The 20,965-nt window shown below is 44.6% G+C and overlaps 1 protein-coding gene across 1 annotated transcript in view; it reads right to left on the reverse strand.

The window, feature by feature from the left end:
- LOC129712223 (V-set and immunoglobulin domain-containing protein 10-like 2) overlaps positions 1-20,965 on the reverse strand; it is a 78,909-nt gene that overhangs the window by 17,962 nt on the left and 39,982 nt on the right. Inside the window, exon 10 of the mRNA XM_055660480.1 lies at positions 14,677-15,080. Within this exon, the coding sequence (XP_055516455.1) occupies positions 14,677-15,080 (404 nt within the window). The remainder of the gene's footprint in view (positions 1-14,676; positions 15,081-20,965) is intronic.

Raw genomic sequence — 20,965 nt, forward strand, 5'->3', positions numbered from 1 at the left:
CCGCTGCCTGTATTTTTTGTGGCGAGGAAGAGACCGTGTTCCACATTTATATGGAGTGTGAGAGGCTACTGCCCCTGTATCAATATCTGAAGGGGTTGTTCCTAAAGTTCTGGTTACATTTTAGTCCTACGATTCTTGTGTTTGGACACAAGGCAGGGTGTGGGGAGAGCCAAGTGGGAGGGTGGGACCTACCTGTCGGTCTACTCCTGGGCCTGGCCAAGATGGCCATACGCGGGTCCAGGCAGCAGGCGATGGATGGTCAGGCAAGAGTCGGCTGCTTGCCCCTCTGTCGGGCCAACGTCCGTGCACGTGTGTCCCTGGAGAGGGAACATGCGGTGCTCACGGGGACTTTGGAGGTATTCCGTGGGCGCTGGTCACCGCCCGCGTGGGGTTGAGAGTATTGTGAATAATGATTGTAATGTTGTACTATAATGACACGATATAATGTAAGTTCCGAATTTTTGTGTATGACTTGATCCCCTTATTTGTGAACAGTCATCAAAAGACAAAAGATTTTCATCACACTGATAGACAAAATACTGCAGATGCTGGAAATCAGAACTAAATACAGAAAATCTTGAATATATTCAATGGCTCTGGCAGCGTGTGCGGAGAGATTTGATTAACTCTGTTTACTCTCCACAGATACTCTTCTGCCGAGTACTTGCTGCCGATTCCATTTTTCTCCCATTACCTTGAGGGGGGCTAACTTTAAAACCGCAATCTTGCCACTTTCCACAGAAAAACAAGTTTACAGAGACTTAAAGTAGCTTATAATGATGCCATGAGAATACTACTAAAGAAACCTAGATTATGTAGTGCGTGAAATGTTTGTGGCTGCAGGAGTCAGTACTTTATAAGCTATCCTAAGAAATCTTATGCATAAATGTATTTGCCTAATGACTCGGAAAATGAAATCATCTTGGCCTTATCAAACATAAGGTTTAGCACTACACGCCACCAATCCCAGCTGTGGAGACATTGGTATAGTTGTCTCATTGTAGGACACTGGTCTTTCTTTTATTCTGGATTTTAAACCATGTGTTGTGTTTTTGTATATAATTTGCTCGCATAAGTAATTCAGCTTTTATATGTCATTTATTGTGTTTTTATATGCAATGTATTCTATGTAATGTCGTCTTTTATCTGGAACTTGAGTCTGTAATAAAGTTTAATCATTATTATTGTTATTATAATATGCACAGACACACACACACACACACAGACACACACACACACATACACACACACAGTGACACACACACACAGACACGCGCACACACACACACACACATGCCACACACACACACACAGTGACACACACACACACAGACACACACAGACACGCACACACACACAGACACGCGCGCACACACACACACACACACACACACACACACACAGTGACACACACACACACACACACACACACACACACACACACACACACACACACACACTCACACAGACACCGACACACACACACACACACACACACACACACACACACACACACACACACACACACACACACACACACACACACACACACACACACACACACACACACACACACACACACACGCGCACACGCACACAGTGACACACACACACACAGTGACACACACACACAGACACACGCACACGCACTCAGTGACACACACACACACACACACGCACAGACATGCGCACACAGTGACACACACACACACACATACGCACACACGCACACAGTGACACACACACACAGCCCTATAATGGAGATATAAGAAACTACAGATGCTGGAATCGAGGGTGAAATACAAAACGCTGGAGCTACTCAGTGGGTCAGGCAGTACAGGTAGTTTGAAGAAGGGTCCTGACCTGAAACATTGCTTGGACATTCCCTCCAGAGATGCTGCCTGGCTCACTGAGTCACTGCAACACTTTGTCTTTCACACTAAGCTCCACAACCTTTCCTCACACCAGTGAAAGCGTTCCTAATTTCTCAGAATTAGATCTGAATCCACATTAATAGAAAAGTTGAATCTCTTCAAAGGAAATCTTCGTGAGTGATGTCCTCTAAATACTAACTTACTGCCGGTCGATGTTGTAGATTGCCAGAACAATAAGATATCCATCAGAGTCCTGCACGTCAAGTCAGCTAACTTTCAAACAAACTCCAGCAACCTTACAAAAGAGTGAATATTCACACCTATACAGTCAATCCTCTTTGCTGTGAGATTGCTGAGCCAATGCCAACCTTACGCCATCTGATTATAGCAACCATTTCCAGGAAAACACTCATACTTTGCAACAAGTATAAGAAAATTACAATAAAAAATAACGCAGAGGCTGAAAGTCTGAAATAAAAACAAGGAGTGCCATATATTCCAAGATGGCCCCCAAGCCCGGTGGCTCTTTGTGCTGGTCACAGAAGTGGGCAGCAATCATTAATTACAATTGCTCCACTCTTTTAAACCTCTACTCCAACAGCAACACTTTCTTGCACTAAATGTTATTCCCTTTATCATGTATCTGTACACTGTAAATGGCTCGATTGTAATCATGTATAGCCCTTCCACTGACAGGTTAGCGTGCAACAAAAGCTTTTCACTGTACTTCGGTACATATACAATAAACTTAAATAACTAACTAATTAACTAACTAACTATCAAGTCAGACAGCATCTGTAATATGGTTTAACAATAGCCGTTACCAGAGCCTGAAGCTTCTTGGTCTGTGTGATGAGTGTGATAAGGATAAGAGTTTGATTGATCATCAAGCACAGTTTAACAGCTTAACAGTCTACCCATTCATTTATCGTGGATTATTGTCGTGACAGGCTGATATTTGCATGTGCTCACTGGCAGTGACTGGGGAGGAATTATTTTTGGTATCTCATTTTTCTTTTATTGTTGTTGTCTTGTTATATGTTAGCATAAGTTGTTTTTTTATTCATTCTTTTCGTACACTCTGTCTGTAACAAATGGACAACGTTGCACTTTGTTATGTCCTGAAAACTAAATAATAAAAAAATATTTTGATTTAAAAAAGGATGAGAGTTTGGGACCGCCTTGTTTGGCCTGACTTATACAAGTGGGATAAGAAACACAAAGACAACATGATATACAAACAGAAACAGATTTTCCATTTGCTTTTCCCCCCACCTTCTCTCCTTCTGAGAACTAACTTGTATCTCACTCCATCCAAATCCCAATGCAGGGTGGCACACCTAAACCCTCGGCCACTTCTCTCTCCACAGATGCTGACTGATCTGTTGATTTTTTTTTTTTGTGGCATTTTTTTGAGTTTATAAAAATGGTGCAATCAAATTCCTTGCCTTTAAATAAACATTTCTGAATAATTAATAAAAGATATGAAGCGTCTGAAGAAGGGATGAGACCCAAAACGTTACCCATTTCTCCTCTCCGGAGATGCTGCCTGTCCTGATGAGTGCTCCAGCTTTTTGTGTCTATCTTCGAAAGATATTTTCCTACAAAGCAAATCGATCCAATGTATCAAATCATTGCTATGGTCAGGTCTATATCAAGCAGTGGCCACTCGAATCCCACAGCCCAACATTTATATTCTTCATTTGCCAGTCATAACATCATAAGTGATAGGAGCAGAATTAGGCCATTCGGCCCATCAAGTATACTCTGCCATTTAATCATGGCTGATCTATCTCTCCCTCCAAACCCATTTTTCCTGCCTTTTCCCCATAGCCCCTGGCACCCGAACCATTCAAGAATCTATCTATCTCTGCCTTAAAAATATCCATTGACTTGGCCTCCACAGCTTTATGTGGCAAGAATTCCACAGATTCCCCACCCTCTGTCTAAAGAAATTCCTCCTCATCTCCTTCCTAAAGGAACGTCCTCTATTTCTGGGGCTTTGACCTCTAGTCCTAGACTCTCCCACTGGTGGAAACATCCTGTCCACTTCCACTCTATCCAAGACTTTCACTATTCAGTACATATCAATGAGGTCCCCCCCTTAATCTTCTAAACTCCATCGAGTACAGGCCCAGTGCTGTCAAACGCTGATCATATGTTCACCCACTCATTCATGGGATCATTCTTGTAAACCTACTCTGGACCCTCTCCAGAGCCAGCACATCCTTCCTCAGATATGGTGCCCACAATACTTCAATGTGTGAACACTCCTAAAAAACACTGGCTACGTGAAGTAGGTTAGCAAATGCCTTTTATCATCATGAGCAGAAATCCAGTTAGAAATGAGAAGAGGCAGGAAGCAGGAAATCACTTCTTCATCTGGGAATAAGCAGTCCAATATCCAACTGTAAACTGGGATAATTGGGAGAGGGGTTAGAAACATAGAAACATAGAACATAGATGCAGGAGAAGTCCATTCGGCCCTTCGAGCCAGCACCGCCATTCATTGTGATCATGGCTGATCGGCCCCAATCAATAACCCGTGCCTACCTTCTCCCCATATCCCTTGACTCCACCAGCCCCTAGAGCTCTATCTAACTCTCTCCTAAATCCAGGTTAGGAGTGGTTAGATGACACACAGCATAGCATTGGAGTGTGTTTACATTACATTGAATTGCCTTTCAGGAAGGCTTAAGTGAAAAAATATTCTTTAGTTTAGAAAAAAAACATCAATAATTATATTATCTAGAAAATCAACGAGAACACAACGCCATTTACCATGCAAATGATATGAAAATCAAGGGATAAAAAATAAAGCCGTCTCTGCAAAATAGGTGCAAAGATAGTAAATGGATCAGCAAATAACAACATATAAGAACATAGCAATGACTACAGTTCCAGGAATACTTTGCTCTGCACATATTGAACTTGCAGATTCTTATGTTTCCTCATAAATCTGTTACTACATGGAATTAATTCAATAAACTCTCCAAGCAAACGAACGCTCCAATAAACTCCAAACTCTCCAATAAACTCTACCAAGTGCACATCCGATTGATTGGTGCCAAATCCTGTTGGATCATTGAATATTCTTAACATGTGCGGTGATTCAGCTCACTGATGCAGTACCACCTCCTTCACCCCAGGGGGCCACATGAGTGGCAAGGGTGCCGGGCATAACTACGGTTTTTGGGAACATGTATGGCCATGGAGAATGTCGAAGGAATTTTGACCTCCTCTTGTTTTGTATTTATTTTTTATCCTGAATAAAGTTTATTTAGATTTTTTTTTACGTATGACTGCCTTTGAAAACCAATCAAGTCAACCCTCATTTGCATTCTCCCCAAAATCTCTCTAATGTTTCTCTGAGGTAGTTTGTTCTGAATACTGGACCTGAAGGGCCTGTCCCACTTGGGCGTCATTTACGCAACATCATTACGCAACGCAAGGTTCCAGTACAGTTAAAACTGACATTTCCCCAATATCTCCCACAAAAAAACAGAACAATTACACTTCACCTCTTTAATCTGCCTGCTCTCAGTCATTGACCAAAGTGGCCATAGATGTGTCAAAAATGCCACTTGCTCACCAATATCACGCCCACTGATGCCCAGTTTGGATTTTCCTGGAGTCCTTATCTCCAGATCCCACTACAACTTTGGACCAGGTATGGACCAAAGATTTGTGTTCCAGAGAAGGGGTGAGAGGACTAGCTCTGACATCAAGGCAGACATTTACTAAGTGTTCCATCTGGGAGCCTTGGTCAAAGGACAAAGAGACTCAAGGAAAGCGTTTATGGTTGCTGAAGGTCAGTTACATAATTAAGGGCGGCAACGGTGGCACAGCGGTAGAGTTGCTGCCTTACAGAGCTTGCAGTGGCTGGAGACCCGGGTTCGATCCTGACTACGGGTGCTGTCTGTAAGGAGTTTGTACATTCACCCCTTGACCACGTGGGTTTTCTCTGAGATCTTCGGTTTCATCCCACACTCCAAAGCCATAGATTAATTGGCTCGGTGTATATGTGAATTGTCCCTGGTGTGTGTAGGGCAGTGTTAATGTGCCGGGATCACTGGTCGATGCAGACTCGGTGGGCCGAAGGTCCTGTTTCCACACTGAATCTGTAAAAACTAAAAACATCAACCTCAAGAGACCGTTGCAGGGATTATCTTGGGGCGTGCCTAAATCTAACCGTTGCATTATGCTGTCTCCAGTAGATAGTTCGTTAAATAATGTATTCCTTATCATATTCTTGGTGTCAAAGTATGATATTATTTCTGGGCTACTCACAAGCCTGCAGAGTGGTCATCCGCCATCTTGCCAACAACTCCAGCACTGGATGCTGGATGCTTAAATTGTATTAGTCAGTTGGCACTGGAGGGCAGGACATCTTCTCCATCTTTCCTTTTACAGTTGTTTCAGTTTGTGCTGATTTCAACATTCAACAAAATGGAAAGTCCACACTCCTAGTGGTCCAATAAACACAAATAAATTCATATGCGTTAGCTTCCAGGAAATGTAAGCTATTTCTTAACATAATCTGACGAACCGTCAAAATAAATTTCCAATGCAAACTTTCAATCAACACATACACAGGTCTAACACAAAGCTCACAAGATGCTTTGGTTTCTAATAGCGCTCAGAGAACTGGCCATGATTTGGTTGCTAGTCATTGTGTCCCAGTTGAACAAGAGTTGAGGTGCATCATCTTGAGTTCTTCTTCTTCTTCTTGCATAGCTTAAAGTTGGAGGACAACTTGTTCTATTTGATCTTATTTGATTGTGCACGCCGGGTCGATTGCATTCGTCGAAACAGGGTGGACCACGTGAAGGTTGCAATCTTCCACCCCATCTTGAGTTCATTATTGGCTTTGGTCTCCTGCTCCTCTTCCACAGTCTATGTCTGCCACGCCTGTCTCAATCCTCAGTGCACAGGTTTCAGGGTCAATATGGTGACAGGTGACTCCAGCTTCGCTGCTTCTTCCTGGTTGGTATCATGGTCGAATTTCGAGTGGTGGGAGTTCCTTCGCTAACATGTTGTGGTCGGACTTTCCTTATCGCTTTTCCCCCATCTGTTTATTCCATTTGGAGTGTTAGTTTTCCACCACCATCGGCTGTTGCTCTCTTTGACAATTCATCAGTCTCTAAACTTGGCTTTGACTGAACTCTGGCATCGGTGTCTGTCCGTGTTCCACGAAACTTAGCCGGCACCATGTTTCATTATTTGCTTTGCTCGGTAGCAGTTGATTGCCTTTAAAATATCCTCTTTCATTCCATTGGACTGTGGCCAGAGTGATGACCATGAAGCATGAGTGAATTTCCAAGTAGCTGAACACTGGAAACTCATCCAAAGCAATGTGTGTTTTCCCATCGCAATATCATGTCTGGCCAAAGGCGCTGTCAACTTATGAATAATAGTTGATGATCTAGTTCTATTGATGTAAACTATTTCCAGGATGCTGGATAAATAGCCACTTGTCATTAATGTATTGGTCTTGGCTGTGATGAGGTCTATTGCTATCATGCCCAAGACTGATGTGGGATCGTATGTTCAGGCATAGAAAACATAGAAACATAGAAAATTAGGTGCAGGAGTAGGCCATTCGGCCCTTCGAGCCTGCACCGCCATTCAATATGATCATGGCTGATCATCCCATCAGTATCCCGTACCTGCCTTCTCTCCATACCCCCTGATCCCCTTAGCCACAAGGGCCACATCTAACTCCCTCTTAAATATAGCCAATGAACTGCCTCAACTCAACTACCCTCTGTGGCAGAGAGTTCCAGAGATTCACCACTCTGAACAGGCATTTCTTTCCCAATGTAGATCATATAACAACTTCATGTCAAGCCTCTCAGCTCTACAGTGATTCCTTGCCATCACGATGATCCATCACCTCTCCGCAATCTTGCACGTTGTTCAATTCTGCGCACAATCCAATCGTGGACCGTCCAGTCCCTCAGATCACGGAAGTTATGATTTGCAGTCAGCGGTTTTGTCAAGTAAATGCAGAGGTTTTTGCAGAGACTGTAATTACTTGGCCCATTGCAATGATTCTTAAAGACTTTGAGAATCTCTATCAAAAATCTCACTGGTCACGCATTGGTCCAGTGAAGCGTCAGATACACCAGCATCTTCACTGTTGTTTTCTCCTCCTTCAGATTCAATTTCAATTCAATTTTAATTGTCATTGTCAGTGTACAGTACAGAGACAACGAAATGCATTAGTTGAACTTGTTAGTCAACCTTCCTCCTTCCTCCTTCTCTTGCTTCCACTTTGGTGATTTTTTTCTCAGTTTGCTCCACCCTAAACAAGCAAGTCCAAGTGTACCATCTAGAAATCCAGACCTACCCTTGCACCATGTATATATTATTTGCTACCTGGTGGGATTCTACCTACCTAATATCTCCCATAACCACCATCCTCTAAAATCTAGAGACACAAGAAACAGTCGAAGCTGGAATCTAAAGCAAAACACAAACTGATAGAAGAACTCAATGGGTTAGGCAGCATCTGTGGATGGAATTTCTTGGGACCCAAAATCTCTCTTTTTCCAAGCCTCTCTGCACATCTTTCTCCTACATCGGTTTGAATAAACATTGTCTCATCAGCAGTCTTTCAAGCAAAATGATACTAATGGGCCTGTCCCACTTACGCGACTTTTTCGGCGACTGCCGGCACCCGTCATAGGTCATTGCAGGTCACCGAAGATTTTCAACATGTTGAAAATCCAGCAGGGATCAGAAAGACGCTACGACTCTTTGGGCAACTGAAGAGACTACTCACGACCATACAGCGATATGTCGCGGGGTGAAGGCTGTATGGTCATGAGTAATCGCCCAAAGAGTCGTACCTTGTTCTGGTCGTCGCTGGATGTTCAACATGTTGACATTGTTCGACGACCTGCAACGACCTATGACGGGTGCCGGCAGTCACCGAATAAGTTGCGGAAGTGGGACAGGCCCATTAAAGTCAACATAAAGTAATTCAGACCTTTTTGGTTGTCATTTCTTTCAGTACTTTACTCGTTGTCATGTTCCATGGTTTCTGACTGAGGTACCTCTGAGCTCCTCACCAAACTTCATTGTGGACAACCTCCATTTTGTCAACATCTTCTGAGTAGGAAACGCCTGATGCACATTGTGTTTTTTATTTTTTGTTTTTGGACTGAATTCTATTTTTAATTTGTGTTTCTGTGATGTCTTTATTATTTATTTTCTGATTATATGTTTATATTCCTGTTAATCTATGTAAGTTGTCCTTGAGATGTCTGAAAGGCGCCCAATAAATAAAATGTATTATTATTATTATTATTATTATGATCAAGGTGCTTCCTTAAAATGATGCTAGATGGCTACTTCACATACACCAGCTTCAGCTAGTTTACCAATGTCCTTCATTCCAATGTAGGACCAGAGGAAGGGATGTCGACTGATGATTAGTCAAGGAGCAATGTTCACAGTCTCTTCCCAAGCAGCAGGTCTTGGACAAAATTTATGGACAGGTCGAGTATAATTTCTGTCATACAACTGCTGAGCAATAGCAATCTTCAAAATGAGTGTCGAACAACTGTCTTTGTCATTTAGTCATAGACATACATCACGGAAACAGACCTTTCAACCCAACTTGCCCATGCCAGACTAGATGCCCCATCTACATGTCCCGCCTGCCTGCAATTGGCCCCTATCCCTCTAAAGCTTTCTGATCCATGAACATGTCCAAATATCTTTTAAATGTGTTTACATTACCTGCCCCAGCTACTTCTCTGGCAGCTTGTTCCATATACCCACCACCCTCTGAATGAACACAGGCATTTGTGAAACTTTGAACAGTACAGCACAGGAACAGGCCCTTTGTCCCACTATGTCTGTCCTGACCACGTGCCAAATTAAACAAATCCCCTCTGGCTACATGTGATCTGTATCCCTTCCATTCCCTGCCTGCATATGTGCCTGTCTAAATGCCCCATCGAACCTGCTTCCACCACCTCCAACTATTCCAACTACTGTTGGTATAGAAAACTTCCCCCGTGCATCGCCTTCAAACATTCCCACTCCCAGGTTATAACTATGTCTTTGACATTTCTAATCTGGGAAAAAGATGCTGACAATCTACCCTGTCTGTGCCTCTCATAATTGTATATACCTCCATCAAGTTGCTCCTCAGTCTCCGACACTCCAGAGTTTTCCTAACCTCTCCTTAACCAAGCTAATGGGGCCTGTCCCACTCATGCAACTTTTTCGGCGATTGCCGGCACCCGTGGTAGGTCGCGAAAATTTTCAACATGTTGAAAATTCAGTGGCGACCAGAAAGACGCTACGACTCTTTGGATGACTGAGGAGACGACTCACGACCATACAGGTGACATGTCGCGGGGTGAAGCCTGTATGGTCGTGAGTAGTCACTCAAAGAGTCGTACCTTGTTCTGGTCGCCGCTGGATATTCAACATGTTGAAAATTGTCGGAGACCTGCTGCGACTATGACGGGTGTTGGCAAGTCGCCGAAGAAATCACATGTGGGACAAGCCCATAATTCGCTCCAATCCAGTTAACATCCTGATAAACCCCTTCTGCACCATCTCCAAAAGCTTCACATCCTTCCTGTAATGCAGTGACCTGAGCTGCACACAATATACCACAGGTGGCCCAACCAAAGGTTTATACACCTGTAACACGTCAGACTGTGGACTCTGTGCTCCGACTGATGAGGGCCAGCATCTTTACCACCCTTTCCGCTCCTGTTGCTAATTTTCGGGAGCAATGGATGTGTAGTCCAAGTTCCCTTTACTCATCGATGCTCTTAAGGGTCCCGATGTTCTCCATTTACTTTCCTCTTGCATTTGTTCTTCCAATGAATTTCCATTGAGTTTCCCACTGTCAGCATCCCTGGGGTCATCGTAACCTGTTACTCAACTGGCATATCACATTAATACTGTGGCTAAAAGTGCAGGCCAGAGGCGAGGAGTTTATTGCTTTGCTCATTCTCCCACTATCTCCAAGCCTAGAATCTGATTAACTATTGTCCATGTATCTGCATGGGTGTAGATCCAGTAATGACCTGGTTAATGTACATTTCAGACCATCAATGGATTTCTTGATTGACCACCATCCCCACCCATACCTCCCACCGTCATAGCTCTCCACCCTGAGAGGCTCCCTCTCTGAACAACTGCTCACAAAGCCAATGTCGCAATCTCCTGCACTAACCTTATCTGGCAGATTCTTGGCAGGACAACTAAAGGGCTGGTTCCGAGCCATACCTTTTGTGCAGATGCAAGTATACGATAGGATAGAAGCACTATTACATAGCCCAATGTTTTATGTGTTATGTGATTCCCTTTTAACCTGTAAACTGATCATCAAACATTAGCAGTAATGCCCCTGTCCCACTTAGGAAACCTGAACGGAAACCTCTGGAGACTTTGCGCCCCACCCAAGGTTTCCGTGCAGTTCCCGGAGGTTTTTTCAGTCTCCCTACCTGCTTCCACTACCTGCAACCTCCGGCAACCACCTGCAACCTCCGGGACCCGCACAGAAACCTTGGATGGGGCGCAAAGTCTCCAGAGGTTTCCGTTCAGGTTTCCTAATTGGGACAGGGGCATTACTGCTAATGTTTGATGGTCAGTTTACAGGTTAAAAGGGAATCACATAACACATAAAACATTGGGCTATGTAATAGTGCTTCTATCCTATCATTTACTTGCATCTGCACAAAAGGTAAGGTTCGGAACCAGCCCTTTAGTTGTCCTCTCCCATTACACACAGAGACCGGAGGACATATAGTGATGTCAATCAGCAAGGTCCTGCTGATGTGATGTTGTGGTGCAGAGGTGCTTTAGAAATGATGACAACTTTGAATTCAGGGACAAGACTTTGCTGAAGCATGGCGATCTGCTCCAGAAGTTAAAAGGCTTGTTCTTAGTCATGAAGCATCTCAAATGATTGTGGTGTCTTTAATCCAACAGCCACGTCCTTCATTCTCTGTCAATACAGAAGAGTGTGGGCTGGGAGCTCGTCTCCAACTACACATTGTTCTCTGGTCAGTCAGAGACATGGAGTGTCTGCTCCCACTGCCCACCAGAAACTTAAGGGTAAATCTGCTTTATTGTGAGACTATTTGCATGAGTCATCGAGTCAGAGGATATGGGGAGAAGGCGGGAATGGGGTACTGATTGGGGATGATCAGCCATGATCACATTGAATGGTGGTGCTGGCTCGAGGGGTCGAATGACCTACTCCTGCACCTATTGTCTATTGTCTATTGAGTCATAGAATCATACAGTGTGGAAACAGATCCTTCAACCCAACTTGCCCACATCGACCCACATGCCTCGTCTACACTAGTCGCACCTGCCTGCATTTGGCCCAAATACCTCTAAACACATTCTCCATCCACCAGCTTGTTCCATATATCTACCTCCCTTTGCGTAACAAAGGTGCCCCTCAGGCTCCTATTAAATCTTTCCACATTTAGCCTTTAGCTTGTAACCCTTCAGTAGATCTTGCAAGATATTTCACATCATGTGAATGAAAACAATCTTTCCCAAGAACTTGCAGGAAACTAATCTTGACCCTTCACAGTGTGCTATTGTACTGCATGTTTTAACACGTTAAAGCCACAAGATCTATATGAGGAAGGACCAGCTTTCCACCATCCTAACAACCTGAGTTTTGGATCACCTCAAAGTTAGCTGGTTCGATTTTTAGTGATCAGTGTGGGAATGCAGTTGTGATATGAACAAGCTACTAAAGTCTACCTAGTTAACTGTGAGTCAATAGTCAAAGAATCAATAGAGTCAATAGCCTGGTGCAGCACACAAACAGATCATTTGGCCAACTCATCCATGCCAGCCAAGATGGCCCATTTACCTGAATATTACACTAAATCTTTGCGATCCATGTTCTCATCCAAAGTTCTTTTAAATGTTGTTATTGTACCGGCGTTAATCACTTTCTCTGTCAGTTCAGAAAAAGATCATGTGCACTCCAAGGAATAAAGACCTCGTCAACACAGCTTCATAATTTTGAATGTCTTAGGAACAGAATTACGGCACTTGGCTCGTCCGCTATTCAATCATGGCTGATCTATCTGTCCCTCCCAACCCCATGCTCCTCACATAGCTTTTGACACCCCTACTAATCAAGAATCTGTCAATGTCAGCATTAAAAATACCTTGGCCTCCACTACCGCCTGTGGTAATCAATTCCACAGATTCACCACCCTCTGACTAAAGAAATTCCTCCCCATCTCCTTTCTAAATGTAAGTCTTTTTATTCTGAGGATGTGCCTCTGGTCCTAGACTCGCCCACTAGTGGAAACATTCTTTCCACATTCACTCTATCCAGTCCTTTACTTAATGAGTTTCACTGACAGTACCCTCACCGTTCTAAACTCCAGTGAGTTTCACGCCCTATGCCGTCAAACGCTCATCATACATTAACCCAATCATCCCCAGGATCATTCTTGTAAACCTCCTCTGGACCCTCTCCAATGTCAGCACATCCTTCCTCAGATGAGGGGCCCAAAACTGCTCACAATACTCCAAATGCGGTCTGACCAGTGCCTCACAAAGCCCTAGCTTAACATTTTCATTTTTTTCACACAGAGAGTTGTGAGTCTGTGGAATTCTCTGCATCAGAAGGTGGTGGAGGCCAAGCGGTTCTCTGGATACTTTCAAGAGAGAGCTAGATACGTCTCTTAAAGATAGCGGAGTCAGTGGATATAGGGAGAAGGCAGGAACGGAGTACTGATTGGATGATCAGCCATGATCACATTGAATGGTGGTGCTGGCTTGAAGGGCCGAATGGCCTACTCCTGCACCTATTGTCTATTGTCTATTGTCTATTGTCTATCCCTATTTTTAAATTCTAGTCCTCTCAAAATAAATGCTAGCGTTGCATTTGCCTTCCTTACTACTTATTCAACTTGCAAATTATCCTTTTGAGAATCCTGCACCAACACTCCCAAGTCCCTTTGCATCAACCTCTCCCTATAACAAAGATCTCGAATCCTGGCAAAATTCCAACAAAGCTTCTTTGCACTCTTAAAGCTTAACGGCACAATTTCTAGAACAGGTTGATCAAAATTCAAAATGATCGTCCCAAAATACTGGAGTAACTCAGCGGGTCAGGCAGCATCACTGGAAAGAAGGAATGGGTGACGTTTCAGGTCGAGACCACTCGTCAGGGGGGAGGGGTCTAGAGATATGGAAGGGCAAGGTGTGAAAATGACACATCAAAGCAGACGATGCTAAGGAAAAGTAGAATGGTCCATTGTTGGCTGAGGGGAAGGTGACAGGGAGGCGTACAATCAGTAAAATTAATCAGAAATACCATGAAACTAGTCAGAGAACCAAGGTGAGAAAGGGACACAGAGAGAGGGAAAGTAAGGGTTACTTGAAGTTGAGAAATCAATATTTATACACAGAAAAGCTGGAGAAACTCAGCGGGTGCAGCAGCATCTATGGAGCGAAGGAAATAGGCAACGTTTCGGGCCGAAACCCTTCTTCAGACGGGTTTCGGCCCGAAACGTTGCCTATTTCCTTCGCTCCATAGGTGCGGCTGCCCCCGCTGAGATTCTCCTGCGTTTCTGTGTAACCTTCGATTCTACAGCATCTGCAGTTCCCTCTTAAACTCAATATTTATACTGTTGGATTGTAACCAAAAATTTGTATCTGGAAATGGACAATAAACGTACCTTACTTTACGAACACCAGAGTCATCTTGAAATCACAAACTGAGACAGAGATTAGCTGCTCTTGTGAATTATTTAAAAAACTTCCAAACAATTTGATGGCCTACCTGGAGTTTTCACTTCTGAAGGATACCCTGTTGTCCTGTGATTGACGGCCAAGATGCGGAAAGCGTATAAGACGCGAGGGTCCATCCCGCCCAGTTTGTGACCCCTGACCGCAGGGTCAATGGCATTGGCGACAACCTGCCAGGGAATGTGTGGGTCGATGATGGATTCCTTCAAGTTGCCTGTGGCCCGACCAGCGAGGGACCTCCTTGCTGGTCGTCTCTGCACCATGAAGCCAGTTAAATCGCCAACCCCTCGGGTTATCCACTCCAGGTCCACCTCTGTCCTCTGGCGACTGTACAACAGCTTGCTGATGGTGACGTTTGGCGGCGTAGGATACTCTGTGAGGGGCAGAGGGACAATCACTTGTTGTACCACAGCATGTAGAGCCATCAAGAAAACACATTCAGTTCAGTTCAGTTCAGTTTACTCCCAAACTTAACGACACAGTTTCTCGAGCGGGGCAATCAAAGTTCAAAAAGATTGTCCCAAAATACTGGAGTAACTCGGTGGGTCAGGCAACATCTCTGGACAGAAGGAATGGTACCAAGGTATACTGAAAAGCTTTTCATACAGTCGTAGAGTGATACAGTGGGGAAACAGGCCCTTCAGCCCAACTTCCCCACACTGGCCAACATGTCCCAGCTACACAAACATGCTGGAGAAACTCAGCGGGTGCAGCAGCATCTATGGAGCGAAGGAAATAGGTGACATTTCGGGCCGAAACCCTTCTTCAGTCCCTTTCTCGCCCTAGTTCTCTGACTAGTTTCACTGTCTTTCTGATTAATTTTACTGATTGCACGCCTCCCTGTCACCTTCCCCTCAGCCAACATGTCCCACCTACACTTGTCCCACCAGCCAGCATTTGGTCTATATCCCTCCAAACCTGTCCTAGCCATGTACTGTTTCTTAAATGTTCGGATAGTCTCAGCCTCAACGACCTCATCTGACAGCTTTTCCACACACTCAAAACTTTTCCCCTCAGGTTCCCATTAAATCTTTTCATTTAAATTAAACCTATGGTCCTCGATTCACCTACTCGGGGCAAGAGACTCTGTGCATCTTTTGTTGTGTGCTATCCAGCCAGCAGAAAGACCATATATGATTATAATCGAGCCATTCACATAAGGGATAAGGGAATTCCAGAAAACACCTCACAAAGCTAATGATGAAGAAAGTCCAAAAGAAATAAAACATAGAACACAAAACAGTACAGCAGAAACAAGGAACCGCAGATGCTGTTTTACACAAAAGGATACGATGTGCTGGAGTAACTCAGCGGGTCAGGCAGCTTCTCTGGAGAACTTGGGTGGGTGATTTTTCTGGAACCTTCTTCAGACCGAACAGCACAGAAACCACAATGCCCCACAATGTCCACACCGAGCATGACGTCAAGTTAACATCCTCTGCCTGTAGGTGTTGCATCTCCCTCCATCGCCAGCATACCCATGTGCCTGTCTAAAAGCCTCTTAAATGCCATTATCGCATCTGCCTCTGCCATCATCCCTGGCAGTGTGTTCTAGACTCTCGCCACCCTCTCTGTTCAAAAAACCCTGCCCTGCACCTCTCCTTTACACTTTGCCCCTTGCACTTTAAAACTATGCCCTTTAGTCTTTGACTTTTCCATCCTGGGAAATAGATTGTGACTGTCCACATTATGTATGCCTCTCATCATTTGATATACTTCGATCAGGTCTCCCCTCAGACTCTGACGCTCCAGAGAAAACAATTCGAGTTTGTCCATGTTTACTGTTGTATTCGAGGGCTAAAGAATTCACAAACTATACTTGGTGTCCAGAACCCAAAGTGTATTTATTACAAGCCAAGCATGGCTGCCCTCCAGTCCTACACACTCCCCATGGAAACATTCATTTCAAGACTGAGCCCTCTAGTGGTGTCTCCAGGACACAACATTCACATCACCTGTCCATGTTCTCCGGTGATGCTACCTGACCCACTGAATTACTCCAGCACTTTAGGTTTGTTTTCCAACTTTGTCCAAGTTCTCCTCCTTACTAATACTCTCTAATCCAGGCAGCATTTTGGTTACAATGCAATATGGAGTGAGAAATATACTGGGCCATTGCATCAGGTGAGTGGGGTATAGAGGATATCCCACAGTTAGAGTTTGGTATGGAGTGGGATGTCCAATGTATGATACAACATGAGTGGAAATAAAGTCCAAACAATCTAATGAAAGGTCATCTCCCTAAAATAATAACATAACATATATTGGCAAATGCAATGCTAGCATTTATTTCAAGAGCGCTGGAATACAAAAACAGGGATGTAATGTTCAGGCTCTATAAGGCGCTGGTCAGGCTGCACTTGGAATATTGTGAGCAATATTGAGCACCATATCTGAGAAAGGATGTGCTGGCTCTAGAGAGGGTTCAGAGGAGGTTTACAAGAATGATGCCAGGAATGAGTGGAATGACATATGATGAGCGTTTGACGGCACTGGGCCTGTACTCACTGGAGTTTAGAACGATAAGGGTGTCTTCATTGAAGCGTGCAGAATAGTGGAAAGCTTGGATAGAGTGGATGTGGAGATGATGCTTCCACTAGTGGGAGAGTCTAGGACTAGAGGTCACAGCCTCAGAAGGAAAGGCCGTTCCTTTAGGTGTGCAGCGGTAGAGTTGCTGCCTCACAGCAAATGCAGCGCTTGAGACCCGGGTTCGATCCTGACTATGGGTGCTGCCTGTACACAGTTTGTACATTCTCCCTGAGACCTGCGTGGGTTTTCTCCGAGATCTTCAGTTTCCTCCCACACTCCAAAGACGGAGAGATTTGCAGGTAAATTGGCTTGGTATAAATGTGTGTGTAGGATAGTGTTAATGAGCGGGGATCGCTGGTCGGCGCGGACCCGGTGGGTCAAAGGGGCTTTTCTGCGCTGTATCTCTAAAGTAAACTAAACTAAAAGGAAATGAGGAGCAATTTCTTTATCGGAGGATGGTGAATCTGTGGAAATCTTTGCCACGGAAAGCTGTGGAGGCCGTCAATTGATATTTTTAAGGCAGATATAGATGGATTTTACTTCGGAGTCACGTGAGGGACTCCATGAAAGAAGCCCGCTACTGCGCATGCGTGCCATATCGCATACACGCATTGAACGAGTCAGACGTGGGAGAGGACGTCTCCCTAGAGAGAAATGCAAAGAAGCAGGTAAGAGACTGCAAAAAATTTTTCCACTTACCTTGCAGGTAGGAAATACAAGAAGCTGCAGGAGCTGGAGAGGAGACTGCAGAAATATTGCAGCCAGCGGCTAGCAGCAGCCGTTAGTGCGAATCCTCTGGAGGGGATTCCCAAACGGCTATTTTTAGCACAGAACAGCTGTGCCCGACGTCGCTCCCCGCACCGGCAAGATGACTGCTGCCGGGCGGGAAACAAAGCTACACGGCCCGGGGAGTTTCTAGACCAAGTCGGGTCTATTTTTAGATGCAGTCGTTAGGGGCTCCGCAGCTGATTGAAGCAGCTGCACCACCCGGGAGAGAGAGAGAGCCGACATCGGGGACAGCAGCCCATGGACCTGCGCTACGGGGTCCGTGGGGCTGCGGGAGGAAGGACGTTCCTCCGAAAACGGCAGGCTGAAAACCAGTACAGGTAAGAACAAATTTCCCTTACCTTTGTTGGTGCTTTTTTCCAGACGTGCTTGCTGTATTCTGAAGAGACTGGTGTGTTGCTGAACAGCAGGGAGCCAGCTAAGGACGTCAGGGCACAGCCACAGGTCGTTACTGGTGTGTTGCTGAACAGCAGGCAACCAGCTACTGATGTCAGTATAGAGCTGAAGGGCTGCCAACACAGAGTTTGCTGTTGTTTAATGACCAGCAGCAGGCAGCAATAAATGTCGGCACCAGCATCTCCCAGATGGGAGCGAGTGCCAAACTTCACCCTAAATGGGTAGAGGTGCCCGTGAGTACCAGGACCATGGGGAACGGTCCAGTGCCCGTAGGCATGGGGACGGGCTGTGGGATATACCGCGTGCGACTAGTGCCCGAGAGCACCAAGGTCGGCAGGAGCGGTCCCATATATTAAGCACCCGCGACGACTAGTGCCCGAGAGCATGTAAGTCGGCTGGAGCGGTTTGCTGGAGTAAATTTCTCCATAGTGGCAGGCTCCGGGATTGGAGGATAGCCACAGTGGGCAAATAATATAAGTCCCACAGCAGTTTCCCATATGGGCTGCATGAAATGTCGGACGCCTCTGAGGAGGGTATGGAAGGTCTGACGGGGTAAAGCCTGAGCAGGTGATGGAGCCACTGTCCCCTATTGAAGGGGGGGAAAACAACCTGCCGAACATGATGAGCAGTACTGCCAGCAGAACTCACGGAGAATGATTTCGAGAAGGATGGCTGTGAGTATTGAAGGACTGTGAGTCCACCCATTAACTTCAAGCTAATAGTTTGCTGAAGTGTTGGCAAGGGTTCTATACCCCGGGAATATTGTGGTGCTCTCAATGTAGCCATTGTTACAGGTGCATTTGCAGACGTGTTGGGAAGGCCGTAATACTCTGAAAGGTCTCATGGCGGGCATACAGCTTTGGCCCGCATGTTTTTTAAAAAAGGTGTACAAAATTAGTGACCTTAAGGATGCCATTAGCACTATTTTTGAAATGTGTAGTTGAAGGGCCATTCAGCCAGCTCTAGACCCTAGTTCGCTATACTATGTGAGCAAAGGGCTATAGACCCCGTTATTTGGGGGGGGGGGGGAGACCTGTCTAAACAGGTAAAGAATTGGCGTGGTGGCTTGACTTTGGGGCTGATTAAAGCATCCAAAGGATTTCTGGGGAAGACATTAACCTTATGTGCATCCTAAGAGAGGTAGTGTGTTTTTGTAATTATACTACAAAGAATTGGGCAGAGGTACCCAGCAGCAGCGTCCTGTTTAGGGTTTGGCCGGGACGACCACTGTGGAGATGCAAACTAACATTAACCTTTAGGCTCTCCACAACCGCATATGAAACCAAGGAAAATAACTTGGTTACCACCAATAACCATGGAGGTAGGTGAATTTGGGGCTCCAGTATTAATAGGGAGCACGGAAGTTGGGGGGATATTGCAACTTCATGTTGATGCTTGGTGTAATATATCCATGGACAGATATATCCTTAGCAGTTTTAAGGGATATCTGATAGAGTTCTACACGAACAAAACCCTCCAGTACATAACCGGATAGATATACATGCTGGTATGAAATAAACTAAACCTGAACACCAGGATTTGTCTCAAACATCTTTATTAGAAATAAGAAAGATGGGGGATGCCGTATTGTTATGGATTATCAATACTTCACAATGTTGTGCAATATATTCATTTTAAAAATGGATATGTTTAGCAGTGCTAAGATTTAGTGTGCAGCAGGCTAGTCTATGGGAAGTATTAATTTAAGATCCTTGCTATTCAATATCAAACTGGGGGAAAAATTTTAAACCAGTGTTGGGACTGCTGCAACACCAAAATCATAGAATTATGGTATAGTTGGATGATATCCTTATTGTGGGAATAATTTAGGAATTGGCATGTTAGGCAGTGGTTGCCACTAATCAATTGTTTGTGCAGCTGGGATGCATTGTCCATCCACTTAAGTCAAAATTGACACCATTAACACATTTAATATGTTAATGACTTACTAATATGGAAAGCCACAGAGGCAACCCGGCTGTGCTATTACAAACAGATGCCAGTGCAATTGGTGATGGTACAACTGATACCATCTCGAGCTATGGGGGAGATGGAATATATAAGAAGCTAACCTACATAACACTAAGGGTTAGAAATGTTAAGTGCATTTCATGGGCTAAAATCTTATTGCTCAGGAATGAAACTGCAGCATGGTAGATGGTAGATAGATAATACCTCGGTGATGGCATATATAAGTCATATGGGTGGAAAGATATCACCAGCTTGTGATGAATTGGCAAATTAAACTTGGGAATGGTGTGTCCAAAGGAATATTTGGTTATGGGCTACGTATCTACCAGGGATACTAATTCAGTGGCAGACACCAGGCCACGAAAAATTATTGGAAGTACTAAATGGGTGTTGGATAGATGGTATTTGCTAAAATCAGTAAAGTAGGTAAGGCCGGATATTAGAATTGCATCCGGGGTTAAATCACCAGTTACCGAGGTATGTATCATTGATACCAGATCCTGAGGCAGAAGCTACAGATGCTGTTTCACTGCACTAGGGGAGGGTTTTTTCATTTATGTATTACCTCCTTGTCTATTTATAAATTTGGGGTACGAAGGGACATTCAACAGGAATCGGCATCGGGGATGTCTTAGTACCTG

This window comes from Leucoraja erinacea, chromosome 32, assembly GCF_028641065.1.
Source record: "Leucoraja erinacea ecotype New England chromosome 32, Leri_hhj_1, whole genome shotgun sequence".
In the NCBI taxonomy this organism is placed as follows: Eukaryota; Metazoa; Chordata; class Chondrichthyes; order Rajiformes; family Rajidae; genus Leucoraja; species Leucoraja erinaceus.